This window comes from Triplophysa rosa, linkage group LG10, assembly GCF_024868665.1.
Source record: "Triplophysa rosa linkage group LG10, Trosa_1v2, whole genome shotgun sequence".
Taxonomy (NCBI): Eukaryota; Metazoa; Chordata; class Actinopteri; order Cypriniformes; family Nemacheilidae; genus Triplophysa; species Triplophysa rosa.
The window spans coordinates 75,015-93,744 of NC_079899.1; the positions used below are offsets into that span (position 1 = coordinate 75,015).

At 41.5% G+C, this 18,730-nt stretch overlaps 1 protein-coding gene across 1 annotated transcript; it reads left to right on the plus strand.

Annotated features, from left to right (window-relative positions):
- Positions 1-9,480: 9,480 nt before the first annotated feature.
- On the plus strand, positions 9,481-18,365 carry actr3 (actin related protein 3). The gene is made up of 12 exons (XM_057344155.1): positions 9,481-9,624; positions 10,513-10,568; positions 10,697-10,821; positions 11,072-11,182; positions 11,331-11,426; positions 11,576-11,683; positions 11,985-12,128; positions 12,206-12,379; positions 12,507-12,599; positions 16,458-16,583; positions 16,672-16,755; positions 17,650-18,365. The coding sequence occupies exons 1-12, from the start codon at positions 9,581-9,583 to the stop codon at positions 17,743-17,745; spliced, it is 1,257 nt and encodes a 418-aa protein (XP_057200138.1). The 5' UTR covers positions 9,481-9,580; the 3' UTR covers positions 17,746-18,365.
- The last annotated feature ends 365 nt before the right edge of the window (positions 18,366-18,730 follow it).

Genomic DNA, 18,730 nt, shown 5'->3' on the forward strand with positions numbered 1-18,730 from the left:
ATTTTTTATGTTCATTTTCCCAATTTGTCAAGTATTTAGTATAATACAACATATCTATTTATTATCACTTTTAAATGTCACAATGTAAAAATCTGTTAAAACAGAGGTCATATTAGTCTTAAAACGATCCTCTTTATTATTTGAGGTGGAACATGACCCTGACTCACAGTCCAACAACTTCAACACATTCAACAGCACTTGAAAATGAACGCCTGCAGGGTGGGTTTGGGTAAAACTATGAACAAGAAAACAAAGTGATCAGATGTTAGCAACAATGTTTTCTTCTTTGAGATCTGTTTAAACAAATAAACACATGTGGAGTGAAGCACACGGTGGTCCACACAGTAAGGGATAGTTCACCCAAAATGAAAATTCTGTCATGATTTACTCACCCTTAAGTGAAGTGAATGTGACCTATTAGTCAAATATGGTGAACTAGGGGCACCTCAGTCGTTACCCACCGGCCCTGGGAATCAAACCGGCAACGTTCTGGTCACGAGTCCGACTCTCTAACCATCAGGCCACAACTGCCCCTGTTAAGTTGTTCCAAGCAACTGACATTTCTGGGTATACCATAATAGAATTAAAACATTTTTGTTTTGTTTTGTTTAACACAAAAGAAGATATTTTTAAGTATTTAGGAATGCAAACAGTTCTGGGGCACCTTTGAATACCATTTTTGTTTTTTCTATATGGTAGTCAATAATGTCCCAGAACTGTCAGTTGCTAACATTCTTCAAAATATCATTCTTTGTGTTCAACAGAACAAAGAAATTTGTACAGGTTTGGAACAACTTGAGGGAGAATTTTCATTTTTGGGTGAACTATTCCTTTAACGTTAGGAACTTCCACACCTCCACACATCAGATCATCATAAGAATCATCATAAATCATGATAAAGAATAATCGTTGTTATGGCAGAAATAAGCCCCGACAGTGTGATCAGGACCCGACACGAAGCAGAGGGTCTTGTGTCACACTGAAGGGGCTTATTTGGCGATAACAGCCGGCTGCTTGTACATTATCCCGTTTATTACACGGCTACTTGCCACATGAGAAAAAACTGGACATGAAATGTGAATTTGAAATATTTTATTAACTCATTTTTACCGAATGCAGACCTTCCGTAAGGGAAAAGCCGCTTACTTTTGGTTTTAAGGTAAGAAACGACGTTCGAACGTCACGAACAAATTGGTTGATTCATTTGTAAATATAATGTCATGTATGTTATTAAAAGACATATTTATAATTAATTTTTGTGTAATATTAAACTGCCCATCTCAAAATGATTTGCAGCATCCGGGTTACAGGGTGTTATTAGTTTTGAGCGGCCTTTGAATGTCGCGACTGGCTAATCAGAATCAAGCATTCAAATGAGCCATGTAATAAAGGAATTTAACATATAAATAATGTATAAATGTCATGGCTCTGCCTCTGTTAGTCATGTTTTCTTGGTCCTGTGGCAGAGCCATGACAAAGCCTTAGGTTTTATGTGAGAAAGCCATGAGTTGTTTACGTTTGTACATCTCATGTGTTTTCTCATGTCTCGTCATTGGCCCCGCCCCTCTCGTTTCATGTATTGCTTCTCTGCCGTGTCTAATGTTTCCCACCTGCCCTGTGTCATTATCCCTCGTTTGTCTTGCCTATATATGCCCTCTTGTTTCATTGTCCTGTGCTCGGTCATTGTACGTTTGTCGTGCTTACCTGTATTTGATGTCAGCCTTATGGTCCATGTGCTCCCTGTTTGCTGTGTTCCTGTTTCCCCTGTCTTAGTAAGTGTTTAGTTTAGTCTTTGTCTAAGTATTGTCTAGTTTAGTGTTTAGTTAGCCTTGGTCCTGGTGTTTGTATTATTATTTTGTCACCTTGTCGTTTACCCCCTCGTGGGTGTTTTGTTTCTGTCTTTTGTATTTATCATTAAAATCTTGCCTGCATCTGGGTTCTTCTCTCCCCCAAGATCTGTGACAATAAATGTATTTATACAAACAAACGTACAGTATAAATAAAATTAATGAACTTAGTACAGATTTCTTAGTGAAAACAAGAAAGCCATCAAACCTTTTAAGTCAAAGTGAGAGAAAGACTCATAAGGAAGCATTTATTATGAATATTTCGAAAAGGCACATTTCTGAGGCTTAAGATGCCATGGAAGAATTTGAACATGTTTAATTAGTGATTCAGGCCATGCAGCTTATTGTGTGTTTTACAAGCACAAACATTTACTTACAGACAGACAGACATTAGAGATCATTCCTCTACAATAACACACCTGGGCTGCGTTTCCCGAAACCTTCTTAACGCTACGTCGTTCTTAAGTTATACCTTAAGCTGTACCTTATCGTTAATATATGTTTCCCGAAACCTTCTTAGTTAAGCTATACCTTATCGCCTTTAATATTTCATACCACTATGCAAAAAGCTTTTCTACATCGCAGTTTAATTTCACATATAAAATGTAATATACAATTCTATTTAGTATTACATTTACACTTTTGCTTTAACTTAGTTTTAATTTTACAAATAAAATACTCAGGTTTAATACACTCAGTGTAGGCTATTGAAGAGTTTTCATGAATAAAATTGCCATACACTGATGGTTGTTAGCGTTTTTAATTACAGCCTATTATCCCAAGGCACATCAGCTGGCAAACCACTTGACAGGAAAGGCGTAGTCTATATAAAGGGAATGAATGTTATGGGGAGTTTGGTCAAACTATGGCAGTGAGACAGCGAATAGTTGTCTTAAATCAAAGACGGCGCTGGCCGCGGAGCCAGTTAGTGTATTTGCACAATTTCATTAGAGAACATTTTAGTGCCCTGGCTACCATGTCAGAAGAGAAAATTCTACACAAATGTAGCCTGCCACGGGAGCAAATTCTGCAGCTCTTGCATCTTGTTGGCCCAACTTTGTCGAGACAAACTCGACGGAGCTACCCCCTCAGCCCCGAAAATCAGCTGCTGCATGGCGGCTCTTCGTTTTTATGCCGCGGGGAATTTTCTGGAGGTGTTTGGGGATGAATATGGGCTAAGAAAGACCTCGGTGTGGCGGTGCGTTCACTCAGTGACAAACATCCTGCTCCGTCATGCCACCGATTACATACGTATGCCTTTCGCCAGGCACGACGTGATGGAGGCACATCAAGGCTTCTATGCCATTGCGGGTGTCCCACGAGTGATTGGCATTCTGGATGGGACACTTACCCCCAGGGATGGATTACTTACCGGGCCAATGGGGCCAGTGCCCAGGGGCCCTTGACTACCATGAGCCCGAGGGGGCCCTGGGCTTCAAGGTTGTGCCATCCAGTTTGGCACAGAAAACCCAACAACAATGAAAACAAATGTTTATCTATGTTTAATATATGCGTCCCATAGCCTTTACAAGGCCTCTGTTGATACCCTGTAAAAAATGATATGATCAACAAATCATGGCAACATATGTTTTTATGTTACTTTAACTTATTAAATTAAAATTATATTATAAAAAAAATACTTAATTAATTAAATTAAAGCACATTCAAATTGCATTTTCTTAATCTTTTGCTTGATGATGTTTACAGACGTGTGTCAGGGGCATTTTATGGTGAGAAATCATTTTTTATTTATGTGATACATTAAATACGTGTATATTTGGCAGTTAATTATAGACATGTGTTTCATATGCCTTAATTTGGTCCATTGTTGATTTTTCGCTGTGAGCTAATATTAGATTTCTATAAACCCTGTACAGATCATTTTTAATGTAGCGCAGGCATTTGACGCAGAGCAAAAAAGGTTTTAATATTCATTATTATCTTAACTTTCACTTTCTATAACTGTTAATGTGCAGTTATAAAGGGAAAGAACAGAAAAATTGTGTGGGGGGGCCTTGGAGGTAACTGGCCCCGGGGCCCTTTGAAGTCATAATCCGTCCCTGCTTATCCCTATACACAAATGAGTGATTTACGCAAATAATGTTGTAACACTCCTGGTAATAATAAACACAAGAGTAAATACAAACAAAAAAAGATAGGGACACTGTTCCGCTAAAAATATTATATGTATTATGCCTCACAACAAGACGCAAATCATCAAACCCAGCGTGACCTCAAAAACATACATACATATGACAGTTCCTTTTATAATTCAGATTAACAACAACTACCCGGGTAGCAATGAATGAGTAAGCGTCTCCTTGGCGATCTCTAGGACCAGAAAAAAAACATTCCTGATCATCCATCTGTGCCACGCTCTTTATCCTCCACCAACCCCAGTAACTTCCGCTATATCCTCACGTGATCAGGGTCACGGGTAAGTCTCGCGAGAGCGAAAAATAGGTCAAACACTTCATGAAAAGGCAAACGCAGATCATATGGGGAAAATACAACTAATCAATCAAATTAGTGCTTTTAACATATAGCAACATGTACTTGTCTTCCCATTTGTGGCTACGCCACAATGTGAATCAACACAGATCGTGGAGAACATTAACACACGACGGCAAACTATGAGAATATAAATGACCCTTTCAAAAACAAGTGAAGCCAAACAGCCATTTAATGTAGCTGGTTAACGCAGAAAACGTATGGCTGTGAGGGTGCGGGACAACGTTATCGGGAAACGCAGCCCTGTTTATTCTGTAAATTCAGACCACTGATGTTTCTGTCGTTCTATCATTTTATCTTCTATCAATAATAAAAAAATTAAAACTATTTTATTTATAATGCACCTTTCTTACACTCAAGATGCTACAACAACATAATATCACAATAAAACCGTAAAACACAACTCCATAGTAAGCAGCTAAAAGCTTCACTAAAAAGACAGTTAAACTCTTAAAACAAACAAAAGATGGAGCATTTAGAATAGAAGGCAGCAAAGAATTCCACAACCTATGTGTCATGTGTTGGGTCTCGGGTCTGAGCACTTGTTTGTTTTGTTTCCTGTTGAGCACATGGTGCAGTTTGACAGCTCACCTTGTGCTCGGTGTCTCCTTGACTACCCCACCCTCATGTGTCTGCGCTGATTACCTCATTATTGTTTCACTCTTCTCACCTGGGTTGGCTTTGGTTTTTTCTCTCTCCCCCCTGGTTTCTCATCTTCGCTCTTGATTCTTTTCCCTTCTTATATCCGCATGTTCCTCCGTCCATTGTCAGATCGTCAGTGTTAATTCTCGCAACCTACCGGTCGTATTATCTTGGGCGTTGTGTTAATCACCCTTTTTCGTCTAGGTTCCAGAGCTGTGTTTGCCACATGGTGTCTTCCTCTTGTCTGCGTCTCCCTTGCTTCAGGGAAACTGGTCTCCCATCTGGCTGGGTTGACGGATCTGGAGGATTTCCCCTTCTGCCTCCCGAGGGACTGCTCGCCAGTCTTTAGGACTTCCTCCGGTATGCTTCTCCTGTCAGTCTAGTGGATCTTACCCAAGTACATGTTCATGTTGGTCTAGTGGATCTCACCCAAGTACATGTTCCTGTCAGTCTAGTGGATCTCATCCAAGTACATATTCCTGTCGGTCTAGTGGATTTCATCCAATTGTATTTTCCCTGTCGGTCTTGCGGATTATCCAAATTCGGTTTTCGGTTGGTCAAGAGGACGTTTTGTCCTGTGGATTTCCTTCGCAGTCTGGAGGACTGCAGAGATGTTCTGCTAACCCAGCCTTGTGACTTTTCGAGCTTTTCTTGTGGATTATTGTGAGCTCTCCAGTGATATTCGTCTGGCTCTGCCTACTGGATTATTGGACAACCAGTTGTGGATTACCTTTTTGTTATTTCTTTTGGGATCTCACCCAGTGGACTCTCGGACTCTGTCAGAGCGGATATTGGACTTGACCGTTGTGGATTACCATTCTGTTTGACTCTTTTCGGAATCTTGCCCAGAGAATTCTCTGGCCCTGTTTACGGATTGTCTGCGGTGAGTGAGCGGCACGCAATGGTGCCTCGTGAATGTCTGTGATTTTTCTCACTGGATACTGCCACATTTTCCCCAGTTATTGTGGCCGAGCGATCGAGCCTTATAGCCCAGTTATCCCCTGACTCTAGCCGGGATCTCTTCCTCTGCAGAGGGTGTGTCCTATTGGAGCCGCTAGGAGGCCTTTTTTCTTTGTTGACTGTGGTATTTTCTGTGAGATGCTTAATAAATATGTTAAACCTGCTTTTGACTCTTGAGTTTCCCTGACAGTCATGACACACGGAGGTGGAGACTCAAATGTTTATGTCCAAAAACAATAACAAAAAACAACAAAAAAGTTCACAGTCCTTGGGTGACACCAGCAGCGGAATAATCCACAGGGAGAGGACTCGATCCATCGTAGACTCACAAGGAGAGAACTTAACCCACGGGCAGAGAAATCCACGGAGAGAGGACTCGACCCGTCGTAGACTCACGAGGAGAGAACTTAACCCACGGGGGGAGAAATCCACAGGGAGAGGTCTCACCCCGTCGTAGACTCACGAGGAGAGAACAACTCATGGAGGGAGAAATCCACGGGGAAAGGTCTCACCCCGTCGTAAACTCACGAGGAGAGAACCTAACCCACGGGGGAGAAATCCATGGGGAGAGGTCTCACCCCGTCGTAGACTCACGAGGAGAGAACAACCTATGGGGGAAGAAATCCACGGGGAGAGGTCTCACCCCGTCGTAGACTCACGAGGAGAGAACAACCTATGGGGGAAGAAATCCACGGGGAGAGGTCTCACCCCGTCGTAGACTCACGAGGAGAGAACAACCTATGGGGGAAGAAATCCACGGGGAGAGGTCTCACCCCGTCGTAGACTCACGAGGAGAGAACTTAACCCACGGGGGGAGAAATCCACGGGGAGAGGACTCGACCCATCGTAGACTCACGAGTAGAGAATCTGAGGTGTCACTAGCAGGAGATCCGGGGCACCAACGGGGACTGGGCAGATGAGGGACAGAGGCTATATCACTGGAGTGACGAGATCAGAGTTTAAACTAGACAAGAAGTTTAAACTAAACAAGGCAGTCAGAACTGTGTCAGAACACAACGGTCTGACACGGGACAAGAGAACAGCAGGGAATAAAGAGGGAACCTAATTTACAGGGAGCGGGTACAGGTGCGAGGGTGATGAGGTAATAAGAAACTGTTGAGAGAGAAAAGGATGAATGGGAGAACACAGGGGGCGGGGTGAGTAACGCAGACAACGAGCACATGGCGAGCTGTCAAAACAAAGTGCCATGTGCACGACAGAACAACACAAACACACCCACATAGGACAACAAAGCCCCGAAGTGATCAGGATCACGACACTAGGAGCAACAGAAGTAAATGACCTCCCTCCCATAGTTTTAAGTTTACAAGGAGGCTGGTACAGAGCAGAGCATGTGAGCGGAGCGGGGAGCGGAGCGAGCGAAATATAGTCGGAGCGCGGAGTGGGTTTTTATCCAAAGGCCGGAGCGATCGCTCTGTCTCGCTCCGGTTCCGCTCCAATACCGCTCACACCACGAGTCTAGGGCATGCACAAATCCACCCAGAATTCACCTGTGCCTTCAACAATTAACAAAACTGTCAGCCTACACTTCAAAAATCGTTCGTTGTGAAGGAGAGATGTCTGGTGTAAACACAAGCATAGCAGTGGCGATCCGTGACTCCTCTTCAGGGGAAGCAGTAATGCGAAGCTCGGGAAAACATGTATTTAGCCAGTCATGTGTGTGTCGCGTCATGTCAAAATACGTGCCTGCTGCAGACGCATTGAAAGGGTTTTTAATAAAAGAGACGCTCGCGTTTGCTAGATACTTGCTTAGTCTCATGTGTAATCAGAGTTAAGTGTTAATGCAGTGTCTTCTGAACGCGAGCGTCTCTTTTATCATAAACCTTTTCGACGCGTCTGCAGCAGGCACGTATTTTGACATGATGCGTGATGCACATAGGTTCACGTGAAGCGCTGAACACGTATTTTGAATTCCAGCTTCCCCTGAAGAGGATCGAGGCACCGATCGCAGCTGAAGCATAGACTAGAATGACCGCGATCAGTTCCGGTAGCCGCGTCGGAGCCGTAACGTGCCGCAGATGCGTGCAGTGTAAACGAGGGGTAAGGCTTCGGTTGAAAACGGCAGGTGTTAGGCATGCAGAGGAATTTTTAATTTGAGCGAGCGTGGAGCGATTTCACCGGAGTGGGATGAAATTGTAGCTGAGCGGGGAGCGGAATTGAGCGGAGTGGTCTGGTGCGACTTTGAGCGGTGGAGCGGGGGGCGCGAACACCCACGTGAGCGGGGAGCGGAAATTCTCACTGCTCAGCTCCGCTCACATGCTCTGGTACAGAGGAAGCCGCAGAGTGGAGAGACCGAGAAGGGAGCCATGGGGACCAGCCCATGAACAGCTTTAAAAGTTAAGAGAAGAACTTGAAAATCAATACGTGATTGGACTGGAAGCAAGTGTAGTTGAGAAATGTTGAGAATGTGATTGCGAGATGACGTGGACGTTAAAACACGAGAAGCTGAATTTTGTTTATATTGCAGTCTCTTGATCAAATTGCAGGTAAACCTGCAAAAAGTGAATTACAATAATCAATAATCATCAATAATCAATGTACAATGTAGATATACCCTAACATTGGATTGAGTGCTGATGTAAATCCGGGTATCATTCATCTGCACAGCATGGATAACGCAGACGATACTTCTGGATAATCTGCCCAAAAGGCAACATATAAATCAATACCAACTCTTTCATAGTTTTAAAGAAAAAAAGAGTGTTTCATTCATGAAAAAATCATTATTTACTACACTTAAGAGTATTTATAATGAAATAATTTAAAACTAAATGTAAAACTTAAATACATATTTGCTATATTATTTAGATGTTTAAAGTTAAATATAGTTATTATCAATTACATAATAGGACATATTAATATAATTGGCATTAAAAGTTTTAATGTAAAATGAAGGAATAATAAAGGTGTTTTTTATTGGTGAGTGTGATTTGATATGAACACATGAGTCAAAAATCTTTGATGGTAAAACAACACATAAAATGGCAAAAAAGCCAATGTGGCGATAATAACATGTTAATGAAAAAGCGTGTGAATAAAATGAAAACTCTTTGTTTTATGTTTACATAACTGATGGTAATTGTGGATGTTAGACGCAGATTTGTGTCAGTCATTCAGCACGAGCGCCGCCTGCTGGAGAACCTCGTGCCTTTGAGATGTTTATTTAAAAACGATCTTGACGTTTATTGTTATTGTAATATGAATTAAAGAAGAATATTTTTGTCTGTTTGTTAATGCATTAATATACGACAACCTGATTAATTATTTTATTGTGTACAGTACATTTATCATCATTGACAGCATAACTGTCTCATATATTTTCTCATCACGGTGTGCGTGTGTATTGACGCAATACCGTATGTAAAATAAATTTGGCAAAAAGTGAAGTGAAAGATAGTGCGAGTGATGCCGTGTTAAAGTTTTTAGCCAAACAGTCGCTCAATTTCTATAATGAGGACTTCTCTAGTCTGTGCATGAATGCGGAAGTGGAAACTCGCTTCCCCTCGCGCTTCCGGGTTCCGCCTCGGCTCGCACACATCCTGACCGTCTGATCACTTCACTCGGACCCCGGAGCTCACCGGCGCTTTAACCCGCTCGAGATGGCCGCACGGTTACCGGCATGCGTTGTGGATTGTGGCACCGGGTGAGTATTTGTCCCGTATCTCATTTAACTTTCTCTCGTTGACCCAAAGCTCCGTGCTCGCACACATACTCCTGTTCAGATGCTTCAAATGTCTATCTAGTTCTGGTTCTTTTTTGTTACTTGTTTTGTTTCCTTTTTGGATTTGCTGCTTCAACACACAGACGTGCAGTATTTGTTCTGAAATGTAATTGTTAATCAGTTTGAGGTGATTGTTTGGTGATGGGTGGAGCGATACATCTGCAGTCCATCGAGCAGCTCTTTACAAATCCGCGTTGTAAGCTCCACCAACGAGCATCATCATGTAATGAATTTACAGCCATTTGCTGCGTTTAACATAAAGGACAATCGAAAGCAAATTAAGTTTGATGAGCAGTGAAATGAAGACGTTTTGTGCTTCGCGCATGCGCACAAATGCTTCCTGCTACTGCACTTCCGTATTTTTTTCTGCGGCCTTATATGGGCAAACGTAGAAAAACACGAATAATTGTTTATTATTTTCCAGAAATAATAAAAATGTTGATGGGCAGTTTTTAAAGATGAATCACAACGGTCATAACATGTGATGCCGGACGTTTGCTCTTTAATGTTTAGACATGAATGTCTTTTTATTGTCATATGTAACATGCTTTGATGATAATGAGACTGAAGTGTGCCAAGAGTCTTCTGTGTGTCTGTGTGTGTTAATGCGGGTCAGATTTTTCTCCAGAAGTAAGCTACATCTCTCAGTGCACGTTTAGGAAGTTTTTGTTTGGATTTGTGTGTTGTCTCTAGTGTGACACGCACGCACGCACACAACCAGCTTTACTTCGGCGTGTTTGTTTAGTGATGTTCCGTGTATAGTGCACAAGTTAAATGAATGTAGAAAGACATTGTGTGTTTGTGTTGCAGGTACACTAAACTGGGATATGCAGGAAACACAGAACCACAGTTCATCATTCCATCATGTAAGTGTTCAGCTGTCTATAATAATCCTTTAAAATCTTTGTTCAGTGCTCATGAACTGGATTAGTGATCTGAATGATTTGGTGAAAGTGTTTGGAAACCCTAAACTGCTCACACACATTTTCATCAGGCATAGCCATTAAAGAGTCTGCAAAGGTGGGAGATCAAGCGCAGAGGAGGATGATGAAGGGTGTGGATGACCTTGACTTCTTCATCGGAGACGAGGCCATTGATAAACCCAATTATGCCACCAAAGTGAGTGAAGCATCTTCAAATGTACATTCATGTTTACACTCAGCAACAAATATAACACTTGTTGCTCAGTCAAAATGCAAAGTTTTTGTTTTTAGAACCATACTATGAATTTGTTTAAAGATCTGTTTGGATCTCCAAAAGAATGCAGTGGATGTGATATTTGTAAATTAATTGTGAATTATTGCCTTGTGTGTGTTATATTTGAGCAGTGGGTCTCTCTCATCACAGTGTCTTTTTGTTTTTTCTCCAGTGGCCAATAAGACATGGAATTGTTGAGGACTGGGATCTGATGGAGAGATTTATGGAGCAGGTGATCTTTAAGTACTTGAGGGCTGAACCTGAAGATCATTACTTCCTGCTGGTGAGTGAAAACTGCCATCAATACAATCTCATCTCATGATTGTGTCATTTTATAAGAAGAAGTATCTTTTTCACACTGTACAGAAAGATTGTGTTGTGTGCTGAGTGTCATATTCTGTAAATAAGATCAGTTCATTTCCCTCCTGCAGACTGAACCACCGTTAAACACGCCAGAAAACCGTGAATACACGGCCGAGATCATGTTTGAGTCCTTTAATGTGCCAGGCCTGTACATTGCTGTGCAGGTACACACACACACACACACACACACACACACGCACACACATTGGGTTTTTATGTCTATGGGGTCTTTCCATAGACAAAGCTTTTTATAGTGAACAAACAGTATATTGTTTTCTTTAACCCTCATATTATGGTGACGTGTGTTTGTCAGGCTGTTTTGGCGTTGGCGGCGTCGTGGACATCCCGTCAGGTGGGGGAGAGAACACTTACAGGAACCGTCATTGACAGCGGTGATGGGGTTACACACGTCATTCCAGTGGTGAGTCTCACACACACACACACACACACACACACACACACACACACACACACACACACTCCCCTTACACCATATATGAATCCAATCAAAATTTAACAGGAACATGCTTGAAAGGCTCTAAAACCACATGCAGAGATGAAGGACCGCTTACTCGCCTGTCAAGCACCCACTGTGCTAAAATGAGTTAGCTGGTTACTTTTACAAAAGATTTCAGACCTGCCAAAGTGATAGAAATGATTTGTGATCACATGGATGTTTATGTAGAGTTTCGGTGTAATCTAGTGTTTTGATTGGTTGACAGGCGGAAGGCTACGTGATTGGCAGCTGTATTAAACACATTCCCATTGCGGGGCGGGACATCACATATTTCACACAGCAGTTACTGAGGGAACGAGAGGTGGGCATCCCGCCAGAACAATCGCTGGAGACGGCGAAAGCTGTTAAGGTGAGTGTTTGTTTAAATCGCTTTGGATAAAAAAGTCTGCCAGATACATAAATGTCAAATGTGTGTGCGTGTTTTAGGAGCGTTTCAGTTACGTGTGTCCCGACCTGGTGAAAGAGTTTAATAAATACGACACAGATGGATCTAAATGGATCAAACAGTACACTGGGATCAACGCTATCAGCAAGAAAGAGTTCACCATTGATGTGGGGTACGAGCGATTCCTGGGACCAGAAATCTTCTTTCATCCTGAGGTCTGTTCTCACACACACACACACACACACACACACACACACACACGCACACGCACACGCACACACACACACACACACACACACACACACACAGTATTGATGTGACACGCTCTGTTTCTTCCTTCAGTTTGCTAATCCTGACTTCACTCAGCCCATCTCAGAAGTAGTCGATGAGGTCATTCAGAACTGTCCAATTGATGTCCGCCGTCCGCTCTATAAGGTCAGACACACACACCGGATGATATGCCAGACATTATGTACAGCCAGAATAAACCATGACAGTGGAGGAGCGTTAACAACCGGCCAGCTATACATTATCCCCCTTAATACATGGCTGCTTACCTCATGAGTAAATTATTGGACATTGATTTGAAATATTCCTACCTGCAAACTAGTCGCTTTTCTGCGAAATTCGCCAGTTTTGAATCAAAAATAGGTCATTTATTTGAGTTTATTTTTCTATGGAGTGGGGTCTACTCTCGAGCGTCTGAAACGTCTTTGGTCCAGCACCTGGATTCGTTTGGCCAACCAGAATCAAGAGAACAGTTAACAGAATCCTGCGTCCTAAACGTCATGTTTGCGCCTGTGAAAAGCATTGCTGAAAGGGACGAGCGCAAGTCAATCTGTCAAAGAGAAAATGGCGTTGATATTTATTATTCAGTTCACTCGTGTGATGGAAACGGCTATGTATGAGAGACAATTGCCAGTCTCCCTTTGGAATTTCCACTTCCAGAGCTCTGCCCTTCTAAATGAGTAAGGCACCTGGGTGCGATTGATATTCGTCTGAAGTTTCAATCGCAGAAGCTGTAGTTTACAGATGGGCAATTCCGTGAAAATGTCAACCTTACCATGAAAAAATAAAGTTTTTACCAACGGTTTTTACTTTGGTAACAGCACAGATATTAAAGGGGCGATGAATTAAAATCACAATTTTAACCCGAGCTTTTGTTATATAAGAGGGAATCGTATTCACGCGAACATCATGTAAGTGTCAGAACTGAAAACGCCCTTGTTACTGAGATTACGAACACCGCCTCCACAGAAAGAATATCAACGAATACTTCTCTAGCCCCGCCCACTGGTTCGCGCATGACAGAACCAGTGGCGCGGAACCAGATAGAGCGAGCAAGCAATAAAGAAACATGCCGTTAAAGATAGCTAAATATTGTGCCATCCCAGGTTGTTAAGAATACAGTCGCTGCATAACCTTCCTTCGGATTCCGATATTAGGAATGCGGGGTTAAAGTTTATTTTTAAAGACGTTCCAGCTCATGTGGGAAAAACATGGAGCATTTGTTCGTTTCATTTCTCCGAGGATTCCTTCGTGAACAAGGCACTGGATTTGTAGAGAGACTAAAATTAAAAAGCAGTGCTGTGCCGTCCATATTGGATCTGATAGGAATGGCGCAGCAATCTTATGTGAGTAAAACATTTTTGTACTATGCATCACTATTGCTTTGTTATTGATCGCTTGATCTACGCAGAGGTTGTCTGTGATCTTAAGCCCGTGCGAATCGGGATCTCTGTGATTTGGCGGGCTCATATATCATTTTTCAAGGTTTTATCCACCGTTTGCGAATAATGGAGGCTGTTTGAAGTGTTTAGGTATTATTTCGGGTGCTGGGTGATATCCATAAGTTACCGGGAGTCTTCCGTTTGTTTATTTCTCATGGAAACTCTCGTACATTTGAGACCTGTGATCGCGGTGATCACGGGTCTCAAATGCTGACAGGTACGGTCATATATCATTAAACGCAATACAACTATAGGCTATACAAACTATACGCAAAGCCTTGCCATCACATCCGCGAATGCGTCACATGAAATACAGATGTGGGGAGGTCATTTATAAATCACAGGAGGTCTCCAGATAATACTAATGCCCTGCAAAAACTGTGAACGTTACGTCTCGAACCAAATTCACAGAAGGCTCCAACTACGCAAACTGCTATCCAATCAAAGCGGTGGGCGTTTACTTATAAAGTCTTCAATGCGGCACGCCCATTAAAACCGAGCGTTTGCAGAGCCGGCCTCAAAGCCTGGGTAGAAAATAGCCTATTACTTATTGATTTTGATGATTTTGAATGTAAAAACCATGCGAACGTCATAAGTAGACCTCGTACAACAGTATAAAACAATAAACAACACCACTTCATCACACCTTTAACATTTGGTGGTTCAAATACCCATGTGAGGTCTCTCTTCAAATTTGTAAAGCATTTGTTTTATTTTTAGTGCATGATTTTTCATAGTCAGGTAAGTGCCATTTTCAGGATTGTCACATCCATAACGCTACATATTCCTCATAATGGACACGTGAAAATTAAAAATAAAAAACGATTTTATGTTCTATAAAGAGGCATCCCTTCTCCATTAATTGTGTATTATTGCTTTAGGATTGTGCATTTTATTTCACAGAAATCCTACAAAGTTTGTCGTCTCCCAAAAAACGCGTCCTTTTTTTGTCACATCCATATAACGCATGATTATTTCCATTTTTTAAAATAGAAAATTTGTTCATAGACTGACTTTTTTATGTTTAGACTCGTATCAACAAGGGTTTAGTAAAATATAAACGGATGGTTCAATATATTTGTAACAAATTCATTCTCTGAGCATTTTCATGTCACGTCCATAACGCAAAATGTCACGTCCATAACGTTGGAATTGCCCAGATGATATTTAATCATTATTTTAGAGATCGATCAATTTGCTTCATAATACATTAATATGTCGTCAGGAGCCGCGCGGATTACTTTAGTATTGCTTGTATCTGCTTTTTGACCTTTCATTTTTATGAAAGCTCTTAATAACTCTTTTTTTTTTTTTTGGAGCTCTTATAACTCGCATAAATCAGGTCCTGCACTTTATCTCTCTTAATAACTCTCTTAACATCAGTCTCTCACTTTATTTTCTCAATCCTGCATGTTTTAAAACCAACTTCAGACGCGCAAGCGCTTTGCTTACGATGGACACCCGTTAGGAAAGACTTAGGAAGGTGCTCCTCTCAGAAAACGTAGACAAGTGAAGATCATTTTAGATGTTTAATTACGACTTAAAGCATTGGGATCGCGAGACGAGGGCAATGTGTTTATTTTTTATGAAAATCTCAAATTCGACCAAAATCCATATTTTTCACATTTTCCTGTTGTCAAAATGATTGTCATGTGATTAGCTGCTGCTCCATAGGCGTCATGTGGTGCACTTAAAAAAAACTTGCGCAGGCCTGAAGAAAATGACAATACAATTGAATATAGTGAATGATTTGTTCAATTTCTAGCCATGTAAACATGTAATAATTATCTTGACATAAAGCACTGACAAATAAGCTTGGTATAACATGAAAGTCATTAATCACAGAAACTAAAGTGCAGATTACGTAAATATAAAACAAAACTGTGGCTTTGTCACACTCAGTAATTTGTAAATCCAGAGTCACTGTAATAAACGTATGATAAACATGTTGATTGTACTTAAACACTGTCTGTTAACTTACGAGACAATCTTTAAATAAATAAGTAAAGCCATAATAGTCCCACTCAACTGACAAGCTGTTCCTCTTTTACACTAAAGTTTCCACAGTGCCATGTTCTGTCGAGCCTGACACCATTGTACAACAGGTCAATGTACAAATTCATTATTTTAAATGCAGACGTGATGGAAGCGCTCTTAAATAGAGAGCGACGCAACGCTCTCTTCACTTGCGCGCAGGCAGTCACCACGAGAGAGCAAGCTTACGTCCAGAGCACCTTTGGAGAAAGCCACATGCCGTGCATTTTCCATGCACTTTTTATGCTTTTGAGATGGTACTGGTCCGCTACGAGCAGGGCCGGATCAAACTGTACATCCCTATAATTAATCGCAGTCTTTGCGGTTAGAAAATCAGGTTTTATCACATTGCGATTTATTCGCAAATGCAATTAATTGTTTAGCCCTAACACGATCGTTTGTAAATTATTGGTGTTGAGTGGTTGTTATTGGGGAATAACTGACCTTGGAATGTCGTGACTAGCCCATCAGAATCAAGTATTCCAATGCGATGTGTAATAGTGTTTTTAACGGCCTTTCTCTCTTTCAGAACATCGTTCTGTCCGGCGGTTCCACCATGTTCCGAGACTTTGGTCGTCGTATGCAGAGAGATTTGAAGAGAACAGTGGATGCTCGATTGAAACTCAGCGAGGAACTCAGTGGAGGAAAACTCAAGGTCACATTTACAGAAGAACACTAGTGTTTGTGTGATGATGATAGTGAGGAGCACAGCTGAATGTTTGCTTTCTCTGTCTCTTTCACAGCCTAAACCAATCGACGTTCAGGTCATCACCCATCACATGCAGAGATACGCTGTGTGGTTCGGAGGATCCATGCTGGCATCCACTGTGAGTCACACACCTCTACATATCCACCCTCTCCCGTCCCGTCCGATCTGAGCCGCTGACCTCTGGTCATTTCTGTCCGGTCTGATCCATTGATCTCTGGTCATTTCGGTCCGATCTGAGCCGTTGATCTCTGGTCATTTCGGTCCGATCTGAGCCGTTGATCTCTGGTCATTTCGGTCCGATCTGAGCTGTTGATCTCTGGTCATTTCTGTCCGATCCGAGCCGCTGATCTGTGGTCATTTCTGTCCGATCCGAGCCGTTGATCTCTGGTCATTTCTGTCCGATCCGAGCCGTTGATCTCTGGTCATTTCTGTCCGATCTGAGCCGTTGATCTCTGGTCATTTCTGTCCGATCTGAGCCGTTGATCTCTGGTCATTTCTGTCCGATCCGAGCCGTTGATCTCTGGTCATTTCTGTCCGATCCGAGCCGTTGATCTCTGGTCATTTCGGTCCGATCTGAGCCGTTGATCTCTGGTCATTTCTGTCCGATCCGAGCCGTTGATCTCTGGTCATTTCGGTCCGATCTGAGCCGTTGATCTCTGGTCATTTCGGTCCGATCTGAGCCCGTTGATCTCTGGTCATTTCTGTCCGATCTCTGGTAATTTCTGTCCGATCCGAGCCGTTGATCTCCGGTCAACCTTTTAGGAGTCATTCATGATTCATTCATTTTCTACTGAAATTATATAAAAAGTTTTGTATTAATTATAGTTCATTTGATAAATTTGTGCTTTGGTTAGAGCTACAGTTGCTTATAGCCTCATTTAGTCTCATAGTGCTACACTTTCTCAACTCTCTTTCTCTCTGTGTGTGTGTGTGTGTGTGTGTGTGTGTGTGTGTGTGTGTGTGTGTGTGTGTGTGTGTGTGTGTGTGTGTGTGTGTGTGTGTTTGTTTTTAGCCGGAGTTCTACCAAGTTTGTCACACCAAGAAGGATTACGAAGAGATTGGGCCCAGCATCTGCCGCCACAATCCTGTGTTTGGAGTCATGTCTTAAATACTTTAACACACACACACACAGTGGATGGTTGGGTGCAGACGCAGCAACGATTACTTTTCTATTGTTGGTCCTCTCAGATAGTAAAACAGTCGATGGCTGCTGGAAACAGAGTTTCTTACTTTTTTTATTTTATCTCAATGTAAACAAATCAAACAGCTTCAGTCTGGTGTGATGTTATGGAAAATAACTGATCATGATGCTATTGATGATGAAAACTGGACTGGATTGAATATTATTGTGCTGTAAAAGAAATCACATGTTAAACTGTGTGTTTGGATGAATCCTGTCTCTCTTTTAAAGTTTTGTGGAAGAAAAAACGCCTTCCAAAACAAAGCAAAGTTATTCTTTTGCTACTTTGCTACTTTCCTGTCCTTCAACATTTGTAACTAAAGGAAAATAAAAAAATCCCATAATCTTGATTTTCTTTGCTCATGGTGTTTTAGATTCTCACCTGCTTTTACTTTCATTATTGAAAAATGAATAAGACGATGATAATGATGAGCTAAAGTGGAATAATGACAGTATTAACAAGCTTGTTTCCATAAACTAAAGATGGTTTGAAAATAAAAAATGTAAAGGCAAGAACATTCCAATTAAAGCTCGTCCTTTCTAATGAATGCTGTCTGATGTGAGTTTATGTTGTTATTGAAAACAATAAAAGTGGTGATTTTATAAGTGACTAAATAAGCATTTAAAGGTAAATGTGATCTCAAATGTTCTGCTGAAGTTTAGTGCAGAATCTAAACACTGAGAATAGTAGATTGCATATAATTCAGCAGACTTTCAAATTCTTTTTATAAAGTTTGACAATAATTAGTGTCCTGAAAGGCCTGAATCAGAAAATCATCAGTAAAAATCTGAAAAATTGATGCAGTTAAATGCACCTGTCATTAGTGGTGGCGAGATGAAGCCTCATGAAGCATTGAAGCTGTTTAGCCAAGTGGTTCACAAAAGGGTTAATTTCTCGAGGCTTCATTTGCTC